Below are 21,879 nucleotides of genomic sequence, written 5' to 3' on the forward strand. Positions count from 1 at the left end.
AGTAAAGGAAATATCCTAATTATGCAATCAATTTAAACCTTTGAAACTTAAGATAAATAAACATTCAAATGTTTCCATATTGTCTCCCATGTTTAAACTCAAACTATATGCCATGTTTTATTAGTCCCTTCCTTACTAGGAACTATAACATTCACCTCGTGGTCAAAGTGTGTTGAATTCCTATTATTTTTCTGAGTTTTGAAATTTTAACCAAAGTTTCAAGAAAATATTGAATATTCCTATTTTCTCTTAAATTAAAAAGTAAATTTCTAATTTCATGGAAATTGTATTTCTAATTTTCGATTGGCTGAGCGAGATCTGATGGGACATAATCCCCTGGTGGAGGGTGTTTTATTTTTGGTATTTGTTAGTGCATGACAATTCATTTTAAAATAAAAAAGGCCAATTTTGTGAGTGGTCATTCCTTTGGTGAGTGCTCTGACACTAACACTGTTATGCTATTGCTTTTCCCAATGATACCAAAACTGACGTTATTGTAGGTCCTTTACATAGGCAAAAGGTGAGGAGCCAAACAAATCTTCATAAAGTAACTGATACATTGTGCAAAGTGCTTAGGTGCGGAGGAAGAATAAACTTTCACCTAACAAACTGAGAACCATAATTGTAACAACTTGTTTCATTGTGCGAAGCTTTCATTATGCGGAAGAAGCTTATCTCTATCTTAATTTGAAGAAGTTCATTGTGCAAAGCTTTCCTTGTGTAGAAATTTCAAAGAAAGCTTTCATTGTGTAGAGGGAGCTTCCTCCACACAAAAAGCTTTCATTAAAAACTATAATCCTAAAAATCATAAATATAAATTAAATTAATTTAACTTTATGACCAAATCAAATTTATCTAATAATAAATTTTATCCTCGACACGATGAAAGATTTCATTAAAAACTATAATCCTAAAATCATCAATATAAATTAAATTAATTTAACTTAGTGTAACATATTTTTTTATCAATTGCTACAAAAAATTAATATTATTATCGTTGAATTTCCACAATCTTGGGTCTAGGTTAGAATCTTAGAATATTTGACGCTACAAAACCAAGAATCTCAACAAGAACTACTTTGCACAACAAAAAATATAAAGCAGTAAATGATATACAATCCAATATTCGTTATATTAAACCAAATATGAATAATACAATAGTCTGTGGTATACAATATACAATGACAAACTTCGCTGCAAATTTTATGTCATATCTTGTACTACTGGTCCTTTGCTTCCGTACAGCTCACTAGTTTCACTTTAGTCCTTAAAAGGACAACACATTGAGACTCCAAGAGGGCTGCCACCGAACACTGCTGCAAGTCACTTCTGTAGCATGCACATGGGCTCATCAATTCTTCTCTCTAGGTTGGCCAATTCCCGAGCTCCAATATGCTAGGCTAGCAGTCACCTTTGTCCATCAAGGTACTCCAATTTAGCACCAATCTGTAGAAAATCTCACTGTAGATCACCTGATAATGCAATGTAACTAAAGAAAAATACTTGATCTACTTCGACTATCAAACTTTGCGGAAGATTAATCGATTTTGAGCAAGATCAAACAGAACACATATAACAGAGAAGAAGAATCAATCACACATGAAACACAGAAGAATACTCTGGGGAAAGCCTCAGCTAAAAACCCTTCTATCTGTATTATCATACAAGTGGAAATATCTCAGGATCTCTCACAACTATCCAGCTCTCAGTACAATCCTATGGACAGGCTAGACAACTCATATGCCTCTCCCTCTGTCCTCCAAGCCTCCTATTTCCTTGCGCTGTTTTCCATGCGTGCTCTTGCTGTAACCGTGTGTGACACTGATCTCACACACTTCTCCAACACATTGTAAAACTGCACAAATCTCAACGAATGAATTCCTTCTGCATGCAAGAGGATTTCTTATAGGAAAACTCTTGCAACTGATAGTACACTGTCCCTGCCTTTAATCTCAACTAGGTCTCTGTCTGAACTGACATGCATGAGTTATTCATGAGAGAATATTCAGTTATTTGGAGTACACTAGTTTCATGCATGCATGCATTAACTAACTGAACTCACAATCAGTTCCACAAACTGTTTGGAACTAATTTAACTGGACTTAACTCAGTTAACTGAGCTAACTAATTACAACTCAAATACAACTCATCCTTATCTCCTTAATTAAGGGATAACTTCCTCAATCAAAGGGATAATTGTGGCATGTCTTCACAAAGACTTCATGTTTGAATTTCTCCAGCTAATTAACTCAGGATGAATTAATTAATTATTTTTCAAACAACTAGTGAGACTAAATTCGAATTTTAATTCAAGGACAAATTAAAATTGGAATATATCCTGAAATGCTATCTATAGCAATGCTAATTTTGGCATTTCTATTTTTAGCATTTCTTGTTGCTATTTTCAACACTCCCTCTCAACAAGAAAGGCATTCAACTTGAACCCGATCCTGAACCTTTGGAATGTTCTGCATGCAACACTTCTCTCAAGTGTTGTTGCTCCAGCAACTCTAGAAACAAAAAAAATATCCAACCTGAATCAGAATGATGCTTATCTAACTGCTATTGCCTTTGTTAACTGAAAACTCTGCACCTCTGTTCTCTTCAGTATTTGACTGCTCTACCCTCTCTCACTTTGATCTCTGACTGCATCAATCACATTGATTCCTCCTACTGCATCTGTGCTGTTGTTGGTCCTATCTCCCAGCATTGCATCCGCATTGCACATCCTCTCATCATGTTGCATCGTGCTGCCCATTGCTGCACTGCAACTCAGTTACTGAGAAGTAAGTAACTGTTCTCCTAACTGACCTCCCTGTTGGGCTAGAAACACCCTCTGATGCTGAAGCTCCCTCTGTTGCTCCATCCGCATCCGTCTCTACCCACTCAGCTAGTCCTGCTTCTCCTCGTCGAGGCTTCCGTAGCAAGGTTTAATCAAAGAGGCTGGGTACCTCAAGGATCCTACCCCTATTTCAGCCTTCTTAGGATTATCACTTCACATTGACCCACCTCACACCTGGAGGTATGGCTGCATGTGATCCTTCTGCCCACTTGGCTCAAAATTTCCCCCTACTGTAGGTCTCTGCATGAGTGGATGCCTCCACTCAGTCTCCTCTCAGCATCTCCAATTATGGCTCCTCCACAATTGTTTGAGACTTCTTTTGGGGCTGCATATTGAGAGGTAATTTACTCTCCCTCTCAACCACCAAGTCTCCAACATTTGCCTTGCTCCTCAAGGCTTTGCATGCATCTTGAACCTCAAGAGCATACAAGTTCTTGACTCGTGAACCAATCTGCTTCACCTGTCTCATGGTGATGTGTCTAAGGAAAACCTTTCCCTTACTGAAGATAACATCGTAGCCTTTGTCCTTCAACATCGCGATCGGTACCAAGTTCTTCTTCAATCCAGGCGCATACTTCACATCTGTCAAGGTAATGAGAGCTCCATGCTCCCTCTGAAAAGCAACGTGCCCACTCCTGAAACACTATACCTTTCATCATTACCCATCTCTATGCGCATCTGGAGGTCTTTCTCCTCCAAGGTACTGAACAAACTATTATCGCCGGTCATGTGGAAAGAGGCTCCACTGTCAAGAAACCAACCACAACCCATCATCGATGAAACCATGCATGCGATGAGGGGTAAAATCCAATTCGAACTGAGAGACCAATGCCTCACCTTCTGATCCCTTCGAGGATCCCTTCTTGGATTTCTTCAATGGACAATTAGTTGCATAATGGCCCACCTCATGACAATTAAAGCATCTCACTTTAGATTTGTCAATCTTCTTCCAACCATGGGAAGAACTCGATTTGGAATGGTAAGCCTTCCCTTTCCCTTTCCTTGACTTACTGGCCAAGGCTAGATTTTCTTCATCATCATGCCTAGATGAAGAACCATCTCTGGTGCTCCTCCTGATCTCCTCCTGCATTAGATCTGACGACAGTCGTTCCCAATCCGATAGTCTCTCTTCCATTCACTGAGTCCTGGTAGCTATGCCAGCTCTTAGGAAGACTGAGGAGAGAAAGACTCACCATATCATCATTGAATGTCATGATTCCTACACTTCCAAGCTCATCTCTGCAGGTGGTGAGCTTGTTCAGATATGTAGAAATTTTGTCGCCCTTTTCACACTGGATTTTACAAAGCTTGTCCTTCAGCGCCAGCTTCCTTTGGTTTCTGTTGTTCTGATATAGGTCCTTCAATGTCTTCCACATTGAAAATAGAGTCTCCTTCCCATGGAGACTCGAGACAATATGGTCTCGAACTCCCTCCAGAAGAATCCTCCTCGCTCTTGCCACACATTTCTTCCATTCCGCCAATTCTTGGGCATTAGCTGTTACTGGCTTGGGGACTTCTTGATCAATGAAGTCCTTCAAACCATTGTCTTCTAATACCGCTTCCATGCGATCCTTCCATGCTATGTAATTCGAGCTGCCATCTAGGGCATACTCGAGTCTCAAGCCATTGAACGCCATTGGTGAACTTTGAGATGTGATAAGAAATCGATTTTGTACCTGCAATCAAGAACTTCAAACTTCAAACTTCTCCCTTCTCAATATGCTATTCACAACTCTGATCACCTTTGCTCTGATACCATGTAGAAATTCTCACTGTAGATCACCTGATAATGCAATGTAACTAAAGCAAAATACTTGATCTACTTCTACTATCAAACTTTGCGGAAGCTTAATCGATTTTGAGCAAGATCAAACAGAACACATATAACAGAGAAGAAGAATCAATCACACATGAAACACAGAAGAATACTTTGGGGAAAGCCTCAGCTAAAAACCCCGCTATCTGTATTATCATACAAGTGGAAATATCTCAGGATTACACAAAGCTTTAGCTCTCACAACTATCCAACTCTCAATACAATCCCTCTCACTGCTCATAGACAGACTAGACAACTCATATGCCTTTCCCTCTGTCCTCCAAGCCTCCTATTTCCTTGCGCTGTTTTCCTTGGGTGCTCCTGCTGTAACCTTGTGTGACACTGATCTCACACACTGCTCCAACACATTGTAAAACTGTGCAAATCTCAAGGAATGAATTCCTTTTGCATGCAAGAGATTTTCTTATAGGAAAATTCTTGCAACTAATAGTACACTGTCCTTGCCTTTAATCTCAATTGGGTCTCTGTCTGAACTGACATGCATGAGTTATTCATGAGAGAATATTCAGTTATCTGGAGTACACTAGTTTCATGCATGCATGCATTAACTGACTGAACTCACAATCAATTCCACAAATTGTTTGGAACTAATCTAACTGGACTTAACTCAGTTAACTGAGCTAACTAATTACAACTCAAATACAACTCATCCTTATCTCCTTAATTAAGGGATAACTTCCTCAATCAAAGCGATAACTGTTGCATGTATTTACAAAGACTTCATGTTTGAATTTCTCCAACTAATTAACTCAGGATGAATTAATTAATTATTTTTCAAATTCAAATTTTAATTCTCAATTTTAATTCAAGGACAAATTAAAATTGGAATATATCCTAAAATGCTATCTATAGCAATGCTAATTTTGGCATTTCTATTTTTAGCATTTCTTGTTGCTATTTTCAACACAATCTTCAACCAATATTCAAATCCTCTTCGTCACTTCAAGATAGCTCATCAAGGGCTACTTTGGGCTATCAACACACTGCCCTCCATCAGACCAATGATGCCCAATACTACACTGCAAGATATGCACTGATGAAGACTTTTGATCACCAACCTTCCAAATTGGCTCCCACAGGTTGCCCAGTAATCTGATCCAAATCTGAACCAAGAAAAAGGATCCAACACACATCACATTGATGTTTCAAGTTTGCAATACTGTTGTTGTGACTATAATTGGTTAAGGCATTTTGGACTGTTGCAATAACCCCTAAACAGTTACCCAAATAACCCTCCTTGGTTGCAACCTATCCTTGGAAATATGCTCACCTGGTTGATGTTGTTCTGAGCATGAACAACCCTCAATATACCTTACATTGCCTTCAAACAGTGAGATAGGACTTGCGAACTACCCACAACAACCTTCACTGCCTCTCCCAAGGCTTCTCCACCCAAGAAATACCTCAAACAACCTTAAAACAACCTTCCTCTACCTCAATCCTCTAGGGAGGTACCTCGACCTCCTTTCCAGCAACTCATCCCTCTAAGATGGCCCCTGAAATAGACTTTCTTGCCCACACTGTTCAGTCCTCTCCTTGTTGCGGCTAATACAAAGCTATGTCTCTCCTCCAAAGAGCTCTTGTTGGCTATGTGTGTTGCACAATGGATGAGGAATAGTCCTCACATCACCTCCTATATATACCATGAAGGAGGGCTTCTAAAACGTCACATTTAGGGACTGTCAACTTTCATGAGCCTAAAAAGATCTTAGGCTGACCTTGACACTTATGGTGTCAACCCCAAATATAACTTCAAAAAGTTATATCTCCACTTCTACAACTTGGAATTGGATGATTTTCGAAGCGTTGGATTCTCCTCTTCGCCCTCTATCTTCTCATGCCATCACATGTAGAAATGTGCTCATGGAAATGCTCAAAACATTATTTGGTACAAAACTCTAAGCTTGGGTTCCAAACCCACAAGTGAGTCTTGTGGTGCTTTTCCCTCCAATCCCCAAACCTTAGGGCTTGGAGTACCTCTCAAGCTACTCAGAAATCAACAGTCCCTCTTAGCGAGGGAGGTACTTCCAGGAATAGGAAGTAACTCATCATCATCAGCAATACTCGCAACACTTGCCTAACTCTTGGCGCTCACAATTGCAACAATCCCTATTCTGTGAACTACCCCTCTCTCGGAAGTGTCACTGTCACTACTGCAATCACCGTGCTTCTTATTTTCCTGGAACGTCTTCCACTCTCTCCATGATTCCTTATATGTAGCTATAGGAGCACTCTTGCTCCCCACTGACCACACGCTCTTCTTGGATTGCAGAGTCTCCCTCTAAACTTGCAAGCTCCCTTTGAACTTGCAAGCTCCCTCTCGAACTCGACTCCCTCTAAGTCTCCGGAATATGGAACTTCTCGGGAAGTTGAACCTTCTTTTCAGGAACCTGTACTTGCTCCTCTGAAGGCTGCACCTGCTTCTCTGGAACCTGCACTTGCTCCACCTGCTTCTCATGATCCATAGGCTTGCCCATTAGCCTATATAGACCATGCTCTCTAACTCCAAGTACGATACCAGTAGAGCTAGAGCCTCTAGGCTTGAGTCTTTCCTTCCCATCGTGGAACAAGACCACAAATCTCTTCTTCACGATCATCAAGACATAAATCACATTATATCTGAGTCCTGGTACGAACAATATATACTAGACCTACATCACTTGTCCTATCTCCATATTGAATGGAACAACACCCGATACTCAGATCTCCTTCTGAATCTTGTCACCCAACACCATGTGAAACTTTGAGTCCCATTCAGTTAGAGTCCCAAAAACCTCCTGTGACCTTGTCATATATTTCATCGCACCACTTGTTATAGACATTTTTGGGCACTACAACCCCAAGCATGAAATGTCCATAAACCAAGGGCTCCTAAGTCCCTAAAAGTGTTGTTCTAACCCCTAAAGGAACAAGGTCAACTGATTACAGCTTCTCCCAGAAGTTCTCCATGAAAAACTACTCAGAACTGGTCAAAACTGGATCATTTCACTTGCTCCATGGCCAGGGTGCGATGCATCTCACCTTGTACACACGGGAAGTGCGTTGCATTTCAAAAAGCCCTTCTATGGGGTGCGATGGACGAGAAAAGACAAGTGGCGGAGACAGTTTGCGAGGTGGATGATCATGGAATCTTCCAGAAACTTCTCCTGTGACACTTGCCTCTCAGAATCGCCCAAGGATGAGTAATAGATCAATGAGATCTCCAAGTGGACTCAAGAACTATCAGAGAGAAGACACTAATAAAAAACCCAGAGCTGACTCACACCTCTGCAAATATCTATATATAGATCTCTCATCCTAGAGATCCAGGAGGTTAGAGGCTGGAATTTTGCATATTGTAAGGAATTGCTGTTGGTTTCTTGAGACAAACATCAGATTGTTGGGTGATCTAAGCTTTGTATGAGGTGAAGAGGGGCTTCCTTGCTGAGAGGTTGATGTTGGGTCAGAACAACTGGTTGTAACTCCTCTTGGCTCTTTCTTGTTTATCAATAAAAGCTATTCAAGTTTTCCTCCATGCTCTTGTGTCATTGATATTTGTTGCATTTGTATGGTCAATTTACATCTGATCCTAGATTGTTTATGATTATAGATCCATGTCTTTGTATAGTGCTATGCTACTGTGATCTTACAGGTACTTTGTGAAGCTGGGCGTGCAAGGGAACAAGTAGCGAAAGACTATCAAGGAAGAGAGGAATCAAATCAGGAGATTAGCGCAAGACATAGGTTGGTCTTTCTGTTCCTCTCTATCTATAATTCATAAAGGAAAAACGAAAGTAGCTTTACTCTGTTTGTTTCTAAGGCAGCTGTCACACCTTAGTGGGATAGAGCAGTTCTATATAGACACTTTTCCCTGTAACAAAATGGCGACTCCACTGGGGAAGAATTAGTTTGTTTGTTTATCATTCCTTGTTGTCTATTTCATAAACTTACAGGTAGCATTCGAACTGCATTTGCCATAGCAAATGCAAAGTAGATAAATGCTACTTCAGTCCATCTACTGGATCTGTTTATGATTTAAACAACTGATTCACAAACTCTCTGATTTCCCTTGTGATAGCTCTTAGATCCTCCTTAGATCTACCCCTGATTGTTGCATTACTGATTACCTTTTGCTCGGCCAAAACCCATGAACTGAACTGCAAACTGTGACCCGGAACCCAAACAGAGTCTCATTTCTGGCCCAGCATAGGTACTGTTCAGAGAATCTAAACTTCAGCGCACTTCCCGAGTGGAGAAGGTACGCTGCATTTCAAATTCTCTGTGTTGCAGGTGCACTGATCAGACTAGGCTTTGTGGAGTGTTGGTTTCTGTGATTCATTCTTTCCAGTTCTATTTCTGAATTTTGCTGCCTGTGATCAATATATGTCTGTTTGAAACCCCTTTTCCTTGCTGTTATTCCGCTTCCTTTGTACAAAAGAACTGTAAATGTTTTTGTGTTTGTTGAGTCATTTTCAGTTCTCCTTTGCAAAAGTAGCATAATCGTACTGTCGTCCTTTGATTTGAAACTGTCGCAAGTGTCGATTTCAATCATAGGAAAGAGTTTGATTGCTGTTGATGGTCGATTATCCTGTTACTATTGTTTTTGGTCTGAATTTGTAATTTTCTAGTGTCAAGAACAAGTATTCATTTCAAAATCGTAAGGTGTTGTGATCGTCTCCATTTTTGATTTCGAAAAGAAACTTGTTGATATTTGTCGCTTGAAAAGAAATTCAGATTTGTGCATCAACTTTCTTCTTATCATTCATATACTAAGAAAGTCGAAAACAAATACATGCATGTGCATTTGCATATAGACAGTTTGATTGGTTTGATTTAGGAAAGTGCATTTAGAGTGTGCTCTTTGCTCTTTGTGAAAAGATTCTGTCTTTCTTTCCTTAGTAGCTAGGATTTTCATTGCACAAAGAAGATAAAAAGATTGTTTATCATCTTAGATTGCATTTTAGGAATTACATCTACATCTCGCGGTGAACCTGAAAGGCAAACTTCATAAACAAGATCAACTATAAAATAAATTCAATGAATCTAACAACGCTTTGGAACTTAACGCACAACATTTAGAAGTCTAGGCTAGAGACGTATTCCGGCGTCGTAAAGCCTGGTAACTGTTGTTCTCACTGATGGTTGGGTGATTCCTCCACTTTGAGACGATAAGTGCCAGTACGGACTTGTGCTCCCACGTACCGTCGAGTATATTTTGGGAGACCCCAATAGGCTTAATCCTTTATCCACAGGAATCCGTGTCTGCTGCCCTATCGATTGCAATGCACTGAACACAGCATTCAAGAAGATTGACTGCCGTACTGTAAAAAGTATTCTGCAGTTTTGCGATTGGTTTGGTAATCCCTCTACCTAGATTTCCAGAGCAGTCCCTTTCGTTCATTTTCAGACTCTTTAACAAAAAAGGTCCATCTGAGCACTTGTCACTTCAGGCTCATTAAAAATCGAAGGAGACTAGAGTCATCTTTTGTTTTTTCTCGACTCTTAAAAATTGAAAAAACAAGTTGTGTCAAAGCGTCTAAAATTTATTTTAAACGGAATATTCATTACCCCTTTCCTACGTTGATCTTGGGTTAGGAAATGGAATGCACCAACCAAGGAATTCCCCTTGGAGGAAATCCTAGTCCCTTCTCCTCTTGGGGAGATGTTGGTGCACCCCATATGGCCACATTGTCGCTTCTAGGACTGACAATTGGCTTGCCTGTATGGCTCTTCTCAACCTCTATCATTCAGAACACCACAATTCCTGAACAATCGAATCAGCAACTAGACGAGTCCAGAGTTACCCACCAACCTTCTACTTCCTCTAATTCTTCCTCTCCTCCTTCCTCTTCGCTTGATGGGGCTGGTAAAGCCAAAAGTCAAGTACCCGAGAAGAAGAAGGAAAAGAAGAAGAAGGAGCCAAAAGCGAATGGGGGCAAACGAGCATCGTCTAGCGAAAATCCACACACTGCACCGACCAGGCCTAAATCGCCATGTGTCATTTGCAAAGGAGACCACTATCATAGAGATTGTCCTTGCATCCCTCGGATCTTAAGGGACTGGTCTCCTCGTTTGCACAACCTGGTGTCGTCAACCTCTGATGATCATGTTGAAAACACACCGTCGACTAGTGAAAGTGAAGCCCCAGGACAAAAAGGAAAATATAGATTTCCTTGTAAACTGTGCGAAGGCGATCATGCCGTCCACCGTTGTCCCTTCTTAGACGAGGCTAAAAGAGTTTTGGACGATCGTCCGGTTCACCGCTACGACTTCCTCCTGGATATAAAAAACTCTTGCCAAGTCCGTCACTAGTTGAAAATCCAGCTGGCCCGCTCAGGTGGTCGGCTGAAGCATCTATCATTGAAGACAAACCATCTGAACCCATACCAAACGAAAGTCAAAAGGTCGAGGCGGCAGTTGACCCGGTCTTGCCTTCAGAGGTTCCATCTTCAGATGATACAGTCACCGAAGAGAACAAGGATGACACCGTCCAAATTCTTTTCATAAGCACAGACTCCAACGAACATGGGGGCAATTTACCCGTTCCTTTACCGCAGGAAGGAATTTCGTCAGAGTCATACCCGACCGTCTATTTGGTCCCACCTCCAAGCAACTTAGTTGTCTCCTTCGACTGGAATCAACTAGGCAGACCCCGTTTACCGGCTAGTGTACCATTCGAATCATTGTTCAAATATATAGAATGGTTATGGCTGGTACCATCATAGATGAGGGGGCTTCTGTGAGTATCCTTTCCTTGACTGCTTGGAAAGCGCTTGGTTCGCCATCGCTTTTGCCTGAGATGAGAAATCTAACAGGCTTTGATAAAGGAACCAGTCGACCGTTAGGGATCCTTCCCAATGTGCCCATAACATTGAGGGGGAAAACCGTTCACATGAACGTAATGGTAGTTCAAGGATCCCTAGATTATAATCTACTCCTTGGACGAGACTACATTTATTGCATGGGAGCAATTGTCTCCTCACTCTTTAGAGTAATGTGTTTTCCGCACGAAGGAAGAGTGGTCAAGCTCGTAGACCAACTTTCATTTCCCGGATCACATAGAGCAAATAGTCATATACCATCCCTGAATGGTCTTTTCACGCAAGAAATGTCTCAATCTCCAGTCCGTCCGCCTGATGAGCGCGAGTGATTCGAGGGACATGACTGAAACCCAGGGGGCATGCACCCTGGTCTGCTTCGGCAGGAAAACTTCGGGTATAGGGTAGGTTTCCGCGAGAGTATATGACCTCCGTACTCCCGTCCGTGATTGGAAGAGGGAGTTGGACTGGAATAAGATCCTCTTGTCAAAGTTATGTGAGTTGGTGGGCATCGCCACTCACCTTTATTTATCTCGGTAGACATCTCCGAAGAGGTGTTTTTTTTATGCCGTAAATAGAATAATCTTTGGTAACCTGTAAGAGGTAGGCCTCTCTCGGTAAAACAAATGTTTTAACGGAAGAAAGAAGGGGTAACCTTGAAACTCTGTTTTATACCTGGGGGCATGCAAACCTTTTGGAGTGCAAGCAAAGAGCGATCATTTATCTGTTTTTTGGATTGGTCGTTTCCTAACTTGCATAAAGAAAGGATGTGGGGCAAAACTCTAAAAGTTGTCGTTTTTATATGAGACATTCTTATCACACGACTGGATTAATCGAGCAGTTTTAGCACATAGTTCAAGCTCGTTAAAAAATAAACATAAGACATGAGCAAATGTTTCCCCCCGTGTTTAAGCTCATTAAAAAATGAACTATTCCCGGTAAATAACCATCGTGAATGTAGTACTTCAGCCTTTAAAGCCTTGGTCATGTTTGCACCGTCACCTCCACTTTTGCATTGGCCGATCATTCACCTCCATTTGATTGTTTACCCATTTTGAGGAACAGCTGCGAAGAGTGATCTCACTAGCCATTCTTGTAACACACCTGGAATCAGTTGCTACCCATTTTATCACTCGTTCCTCAAAAGACGAGTCTCCTTTAAGCTCTTTTCAACTGACTCGTAAAATATGAAAAGATTGCCGAGCCATTGGCCTCTCCAGCTCGTTAAAGGGACCGGAAGTGCTATCCCTCCTCTAAATTTTAATCTTTTTGGACCTGAGGGATTATTACACAAAAATATCGAGCGCTTGTTTTGTTCGGCTCGTTAAAAGTATCGAAAATTCATCCCTTTTGTATTGTTTTATACTTTTTCGGACTTAAGGGATTAGATGACGAAAAAGGAATTTTGGAGTTACCTTTACGTTCCTTTTCAGACTCTCTAAAATTTAAAAGGACCGAGTTATCTTTGTCGTTAAACTCGTTAAAATCTTAATAGCGACAAACTTGTCTATAGACGAGAATGAGTTTCACTATTGCTAGGCTCGTTAAAACATAGCGATGGGTTTCCCGAAGGGAAAATTATAGAACAAGCATATGTTATCCTCCTCAAGCTTGACAAAAATAAAGAGGTACTGGTTAGAAATGACTGGGGAAAAATTGGGAAGAAAACTTGAAGAAACTTTGTTGGTAGCAAGTTGCTCTTGAACATGACACTTTCACTTTGCATCCAAGTCGGGTTGGGTTGTTCCACTCACCGGTCACATCGCCATGGTCCCATCACACCATCCACATTTGGGGTTAATGCTACCAATCCATCATGTCAGTGTCGCCGATATGTTCAAGAGAAGTCATTCAGAGAATTCACCTGTGTCTCACCCGCTACAATACATTTACACTCCATTCTTTCATGACCGCCACCCGGAACCTTATACCAGATCGTTTTCACCTCCATTAAAATCATTTGCTCCGTTCCGTGTCATTGATGTGGGATTCATTAAGGCCCTCCTATGATGGATCGCTTCTTGTCGACATCAGCTCATTATCCAAGAAGTTGATCTAGGAACACCCCATTCAGTACTTTGAAGCTTGCATGCCTCAATGGCAAGTTTCTCACTTCCGGTGACAGCTTTACATCAATGACCTTCGACCGAAAGATTTTGCGTGGTGTTCGACGCCAAGTCCTTTATTCACACCACGTGAATTGTACTGCAGTACCTTGAGGGTCATTATCATTATTGGTGATTCCTCTCGCGCTTGTTAACAACTTACATCATTGGCTGGTAATCAAGCAATGTCTTTTCATGTTCGACTCTAGAGCATCTCTCACATGGATCGACTTGTACTTCGAGTGAAGATCGAATGAGATTGAATACTCCGGATCTAGTTTCATCCATCCAGGCTGCGATATATATTCAGGGAAATAAAGACATCAAATGTACATCATTGCTGCACAGATAATCATCCAATCAAAGGGATGATGGCTCTACCAGAATCATCAGTCTACACTCAGACGATTGTCTGTCCTATGTACATGAAAATGAATTTATAAAGCTGAGCATGGGAATGCCCGCCTCAGCTAGATCATGAAAATATTATGAAGATAATGTATTGTATTGTATCTTATTACAGGTCTCCTCCCAGCTTGAAAGAACTTCGGATCCTCATAATAAAGCATTTCACCCGACATAAAAAGATTAACGACCTCGGGGAAACTGTTATAGACATTTTTTGGGCACTACAACCCCAAGCATGAAATGTCCATAAACCAAGGGCTCCTAAGTCCCTAAAAGTGTTGTTCTAACCCCTAAAGGAACAAGGTCAACAGATTACAACTTCTCCCAGAAGTTCTCCATGAACAACTACTCAGAACTGGTCAAAACTGGATCATTTCACATGCTCCATGGCCAGGGTGCGATGCATCTCACCTTGTACACACGGGAAGTGCGTTGCATTTCAAAAAGCCCTTCTATGGGGTGCGATGGATGAGAAAAGACAAGTGGCGGAGTCAGTTTGCGAGGTGGATGATCATGGAATCTTCCAGAAACTTCTCATGTGACACTTGCCTCTCAGAATCGCCCAAGAATGAGTAAGAGATCAATGAGATCTCCAAGTGGACTCAAGAACTATCATAGAGAAGACACTAATAAAAAACCCAGAGCTGACTCACACCTTTGGAAATATCTATATATAGATCTCTCATCCTAGAGATCCAGGAGGTTAGAGGCTGGAATTTTGCATATTGTAAGGAATTGCTGTTGGTTTCTTGAGACAAACATCAGATTGTTGGGTGATCTAAGCTTTGTATGAGGTGAAGAGGGGCTTCCTTGCTGAGAGGTTGATGCTGGGTCAGAACAACTGGTTGTAACTCCTCTTGGCTCTTTCTTGTTTATCAATAAAAGCTATTCAAGTTTTCCTCCATGCTCTTGTGTCATTGATATTTGTTGCATTTGTATGGTCAATTTACATCTGATCCTAGATTGTTTATGATTATAGATCCATGTCTTTGTATAGTGCTGATTATAGATCCATGTCTTTGTATAGTGCTATGCTACTGTGATCTTACAGGTACTTTGTGAAGCTGGGCGTGCAAGGGAACAAGTAGCGAAAGACTATCAAGGAAGAGAGGAATCAAATCAGGAGATTAGCGCAAGACATAGGTTGGTCTTTCTGTTCCTCTCTATCTATAATTCATAAAGGAAAAACGAAAGTAGCTTTACTCTGTTTGTTTCTAAGGCAACTGTCACACCTTAGTGGGTTAGAGCAGTTCTATGTAGAAACTTTTCCCTGTAACACCACTGTGCACGTACCATTCATCCTCATCAATAATACCCTATGAGAAATGAGAGATCATAGCAAAGTCCTCCTCCTCTAATCTCTTGGTAAGATCATCTATCTCAGCAGAAGTGGCAACATTGATGACCTGCTTTAATTTTTTCTTCTCATCATCTCCCTTCTTCTTCATTGAACATCTTGTCGAAAAATGACCCATCTCGCCAAAGTTGAAATGCTTTACCTTACTCAAGCCCTTCTTCTGCTCACCCTTCATTCACGCTGCAAGTGACATGTCATCATCGAAAGTCTTCTTCTTTGGATTAAGATCCTCGTCTCACAACTCTTCCTAAATGAAGTCATCCCATAGCCTATTCCAGTCGGGAAACAATCCCTTTGATGAAGGGCTTCCATTCTCCAGTGAACCCTTTCAAGGTAATCCTCACCATATCTCCATTTGAAATAGTCACACCAACGACAACAAGCTCATCTTTGACTTGAGACAATCTCGTCAGATATGAAGTCATGCCTTCACCCTTTATCATCTTGGTGGAATTCAACTTATCCTCCAATACTAGTACACGACTCTTGTTCTTATTCTGGAACAAATTCTGAAGAGCCATCCACATCTTATGTGAGGTGTTCTTCTTAAACAAATGAGGTATTAGGGCATCCTTCACACCATCTAGGATGATCAATCTCGCCCTCGTAATCAAATCCTCGTACACTTCCAGCTCCTTTGGGTAAGTTGGCTTCCTGATGGATTTATCGAGGAACTCCCAGATCTTGTTGACCTACAAGACCAACTTGATCCTTTCCTTCCATGGACTATAGTTTTACAACCCTTCCAACCTATCCTCATACTGGACAGTAGCTTGCAACTTCGAAGTTTTCACCTACAATGTCACCAACTCCCTCTTAAGCTGTACTTCATTGTGCATAACTCTGGGTCTAGGTTAGAATCTTAGAATCTTTGATGCTACCAAACTAACAATCTCAACAAGAACTGCTTTGAAAAATGGAAAATATAAAGCAATAAATCACATGTACACAAGTATACACAATTTTTAACAAAATGGTTCAATAATGTATGACCCAATCTTTGTTATATTAAACTAAATCTGAATAATATAATAGTCTATGGTATATAAGATAATGACAAACTTCGCTGCAACTTCTATGTCGTATCTTGTCCTGCCAGTCCTTTGCTTCCGTACTGCTCACTGGCTACCCTTTAGTCCTTCAAAGGATAACACATCGAGACTCTAGGAGGGTTGCCACCTAACATTGCTGCAAGTCACTTCTGTAGCATGTACACAGGCTCATCAATTTTTCTCTCTAGGTTGGCTAATTCCCGAGCTACAATCTTCCAGGCTAACAGTAACCTTTATCCATCAAGGTACTGCACTTCAGCACAAATCTTCACCCAATCTTTAGCTTCTCTTCGTCACTTCAATATAGCTAATTAAGGGCTACTTTGGGCTATCAACACACTGCCCTCCACCAGACCAATGATGCCCAATACTACACTGCAAGATCTGCACCGATGAAGACTTTTGATCACCCAATCAAGCCTCCAAATTGGCTCCCATAGGCTGCCCAATAATCTAATCCAAATCTGACCCAAAAACAAGGATCCAACACACATCACACTGTTGTTTCAAGTCTGCAATACTACTGTTGTGATTGTGACTGGTTAGGGCATCTTGGACTGCTGCAACAACCCCTAAACAGTCACCCAAACAACCCTCCTTGGCTGCGGCCTATCCTTGGAGAGATGCTCACCCGGTTGATGTTGTTTTGGGCATGAACAACCCTCAATATACCCTACGCTGCCCTCAAACAATGAGGTAGGGCTTGCAGCCTACCCACAAGAACCTTCATTGCCTCTCCCAAGGCTTCTCCACCCAAGAAACACCTCAAACACCATAGACAACTTTCCTGTGCTTCGACCCTCTACGGAGGTACCTCGATCTCCTCTCTAGCAACTCAACCCTCTAAGATGACCCCTGAAACAGACTTCCTTTCCCACGACGTTCAGACCTCTCCCTATCATGGCTAAGATAAAGCTATGTCTCTCCTCCAACGAGCTCTTGCTCGCTATGTGCATTGCACAATGAATGAGGAATAGTCCTCACATCATTATTTTGGTGTCAAATCTGTCTAGAGGAGATTTTAAGACCTTTTGAACAATGGTACTTTCTTCAATCTTTTCGTCCAATCCTTTAAGAGAGTTGACCACTTCAACTACTCGGAGAAAGTATGATGCAATATTTTCTTCATCTTCCATTTTTAGACTTTCAAATTGCCTTCTATGAGTTTGAAGCTTTGCCTTCTTGAATTTTGAGTCCCCATTGTATAAGCTAATTAGCTTATCCCACATTTCTTTCGCAGAGTTACAATTCATGACTTTTGTAAACTCGGAATTAGTGATTCCACTAGTGATGGAGTTCAAAGCTTTTGCATTTGCAATGTAGGCTTTCCTCTCGTCTTGATCTGTTGTAAGAGTGGAAGGAATTGGGTACTCATTTAGAACGAAATGCCAGACTTTAGGTCCAAGGGACATTAAATAGTAGATCATTCTCCTTTTCCACAAACCAAAATTGGTGCCGTTGACTACGAATCATGACGCTTCGTGATTTCTCATCATGACTACGAATCCTTCTTCAAGCTGTTAGGCTAATATGAAGAAGCCCGCTCTGATACCAATTGTTGGAATCACAATTTCCGTTACACTAAAACCCGCAGGTATTAGTAAATGGACGCATCGTCAGAGTTAAAGGATCCTAGAGAGGCGGTTAAGCACATGTCATGAAACACATGGGGAGCGCTGGATTTTCCAATGCCCAACAAGGTTTAAAGAACTTAAGGCCGTGGTGGAAAACCAGATAGAGAAGAAGATAAAGGTGTCGATGACAGATACCGGTGGAGAGTTTTGCAAGAAGGAACTGTAAGAAGTGTGGTATAGCACGACATAAGACTGTTCCATACATACCTCAACAAAATGGAGTTGCAGAAAGATTGAACAAGAATTTGATGGAAAACGCAAGAAGCATGCTTAGTGGTGTCATGTTAGGACATGAATTATGGGCAGAGGCAATGGGGACTGCATGTTACCTGGTCAATAGATCACCTTCATCAGCGTTGGAGGATAAGACTCCACAAGAAGTATGGACTGGTAAGAAACCGTCTCTTTCACATCTGAGGGTATTTGGATGTGATGCATATGTGCATGTTCCAAAAGGAGAAAATAACCAAGTTGGATAGTAAATTTGAAAGGTGCATCTGTATTGGATATAATGATGGTTTAAAAAGGTTATAAGCTCTGGAACCCATAAAGAAAGAAGGTTGTGTACAACCACAATGTGGTGTTTAGAGAGGTGAAAGATGTTATTAAACATGAAGCCCTACCAAAAGAACATGAGAAGATAGAGTTTGAGCTAAAGGAGGAAGAATTAGACTCTACAATAGAAGAGGAATCAAAATATGAGGAGCCACAAACTCCAGCTGTGAGAAGATCAATTCGAGAAAGAAGGCAACCAGAAAGGTATAGTCCATCTGCTTACTGTTCAAATTTTTCTTTATCTATTATTGATGATGATCCCAGAACTGTGACGGAAGAAGTAGATTCAGAGGATGGCAAACTCTAGAAAGAGGCCATGTTTGATGAAATGACATCTTTGCACAAAAATGAGGCTTGGGATCTGGTGGAGTTGCCGGATGGAAGGAAACCCATTGGCAGCAAATTGGTGTTTAAGAAGAAGATGAATGCAAAAGGCAAGGTGAAGAAATATAAAGCTCGATTGGTAGAAAAAGTTTATTCCCAGGTGCCGGGAATTGATTTTGGTGATATTTTTCTCTTGTTGCCAAGGTAGCTTCTATTAGATTACTTTTATCAGTTGCTGTTGCTTTTTATTTTGAGGTAGAACAGATGGATATGAAGACGACATTTCTTCACGGGGATCTGGAAGAAGAGATATACATGAAGCAACTTGAAGGCTTTGCGGTGAAGGGTAAGAAAGAACTGGTATGCAAGTTAAAAAAGTCTCTGTATGGGTTAAAATAGTCACTAAGGATGTGGTATCCGAAATTTGATACATTTATACGGGGACTTGACTTCACAAGAAGAAAAACGGATCACTGTGTGTATTTTAAATTAATTGGTGACCATGTTATATATTTGGTCTTGTATGTGGATGATATGTTATTAGTTGGAAATGACAAGGAAATTATCCAAGATTTGAAGACCCAATTTTCCTCCAAATTCGACATGAAAGATCTTGGTGCTGCAAACTATATTTTGGGCATGGAAATTAGATGAGATCGGGCAAAGAGAAAGCTCTGGTTAAACCAGAGGAAATATGCTGAGACAATATTGCAGAGGTTTAATATGTAGGATAGTAAACCGGTGAAGGTTCCTATTCCTGTAGGTGTAAAGTTATCTGGTGAACAGTGTCTCAAGACACAAGAAGATGAAGAGGACATGTCCCGTGTTCCATATGGAAGTGCAGTCGGTAGCCTGATGTATGTAATGGTTTGTATTAGACCAAACATTGCACATGCAGTAGGAGTATTGAGTAGATTTATGTTAAAACCAAGGAAGGAGCATTGGACAATAGTGAAATGAATTTTCAGGTATTTGTGTGGCACTAGTGATTATGGTTTGTGCTACCAAAGAAAACTAGGATTGGACAAATTTTTGAACATCCATGGTTTGGTTGATGCAGACTGGGCTGGAGATTTAGATCAGAGAAGATCTACAAATGGGTATGTGTTTAACCTATTTGAAGGTGCATTCAGTTGGATGTGTAAGAGTCAGTCTGTAGTGGCACTTTCAACTACAGAGGTAGAATACATGGCAGCCACTCATGCAAGCAATGAAACAATTTGGTTGTAGATATTGTGTTCAAGTATGGGGTTAGTACAACGAGCTATAAGGATAGATTGTGACAGCCAAAGTGCAATTTTCTTGGCAAAAGACCTTTCTTATCATTCAAAGACAAAGCACATTGATGTTCAATATCACTTTGTAAGGGATATGGTTGAGGATAAAAATGTGTCACTAGTAAAGGTGGACACTTTGAAGAATATTGTAGATGCATTGACAAAGTCTGTGAGCATTGAAGAGTTCTCTTGGCGTAGAGAAACAACGGGCATTGCAGGGTTGGAGCAATGACTAAGTTCTCCTATGAAAAGAAAACAACAAGTGGGAGAATGTTGGGTGTGTGTTATATTGTTTCCTGTTGGGGGATATGTAGGGGGCCCCCCTGCATGGGGTCCGGGCAGCGCCCAGGGAAATTTTTTTTTTGGACCCTATATTAGGTGGGTGGACCTACCTATGGTTTTGTGCATGGTTTTGGGCATGATGGTTTTCTGTCCATGGTATTTTGTAGATCCGGTCAAGGGAACTATGGTTATGTTCTAATCCAAAGTTAATGGATTGGGGTTTATGGATGCTTAGGCATGCATATATATGTATTGTAACATTGAAATAAATATAATGAAAAATCAATATGGTAGTACCGGTTTTGGGATCCAAAGGAAAATCTCAGTGTATATCTGTTTTATGCTCTGACTATTGTTTATTTTCTGTTTTTTAAAATTTGTATGCAAGTAATTTCTTTATAAAGTTAAAACCTACAATATTAACTAAACAATTCACAATAGAATGTTTAAGTATTTCACATCAATTACCCTACTTCATTAATCATGTTTTAGATTACAATTTAATTGAAATTATATTACAATGGATAAAAATAATTGATATATATATATATAATTAAAACAAATCAGCCAAAAGTAAAACACATATCCAAACACTGTCAACTTTGAAAATTACTCTATTAATTGTAGTAATTTTACTTGGTTGATCCCACCTGTTTTATACTCGTGTTATTGTCTTGGAGACTAAGATATTTTTTTTTTCTTTTTTCTAAATGGTTTCTAACTGTACGAACACTTTCAGGCTATGATTGTAGTGAATGTTGCGAATGCACACTTCAAAATACATAATCCTGAGTTTTTATAGGCAGGAAACAACAACGTATTTATAGGGTCTGCAGATTAATGTTTATTTTTTTTTCAATCTATCAGTTTAGGTTTGGTTATCTGCTGGTTGTCATTTCTAAGTAATAGGGAAGATTCATATCTCCGCAAACTCAAAATTGGTCTAGAGCTTAGGTTTTAAGCTTCCTATCTGCTATTTCAGGAGTAGATTCTTTTTTTTTTGATAAAATTCCCTATCTGTTATTTTAGAATAAGATTCTAATTTTCCTGATCCTGTACAGTGGATAAAACATAATTCATGTGATTACTTTTTCAAAAATTTAGACATTGTCCCTCGTTAAAGCTTCATAGAGATTAGACTTTTCTTGAAGCCATGCTTGCATAAGTTTTGAACTCTTTTAGACTGAAACTATGAATGGTTGATCAATAAATTGTTATTTTATGTGTGTTTAGGGCCTCCATGGCAGTTAAACAGCTACGCAGAGCTGATGTAGCAACTACATCGGTTGCTCCTGCTGAAGTGATGTCAGGAAGAGGTTATGATGCTAGGGTAAACTCAAATGGTTCTTTATTGTTTTAATGAAATATTGGATTAGATTAATTGGTATTTGTAATTGAACTCAAAGGAA

General features: G+C 40.4%; 1 protein-coding gene across 1 annotated transcript in view; it reads left to right on the plus strand.

Annotated features, from left to right (window-relative positions):
• The window catches only part of LOC149149343 (uncharacterized), a 74,034-nt gene that overhangs the window by 51,175 nt on the left and 980 nt on the right, over positions 1-21,879 (plus strand). Inside the window, exon 6 of the mRNA XM_089441506.1 lies at positions 21,704-21,800. Within this exon, the coding sequence (XP_089297632.1) occupies positions 21,704-21,800 (97 nt within the window). The remainder of the gene's footprint in view (positions 1-21,703; positions 21,801-21,879) is intronic.

Source organism: Pinus tabuliformis, chromosome 9 (genome assembly GCF_031772625.1).
Source record: "Pinus tabuliformis cultivar Carrire ecotype Pingquan chromosome 9, CPIR1, whole genome shotgun sequence".
In the NCBI taxonomy this organism is placed as follows: domain Eukaryota; kingdom Viridiplantae; phylum Streptophyta; class Pinopsida; order Pinales; family Pinaceae; genus Pinus; species Pinus tabuliformis.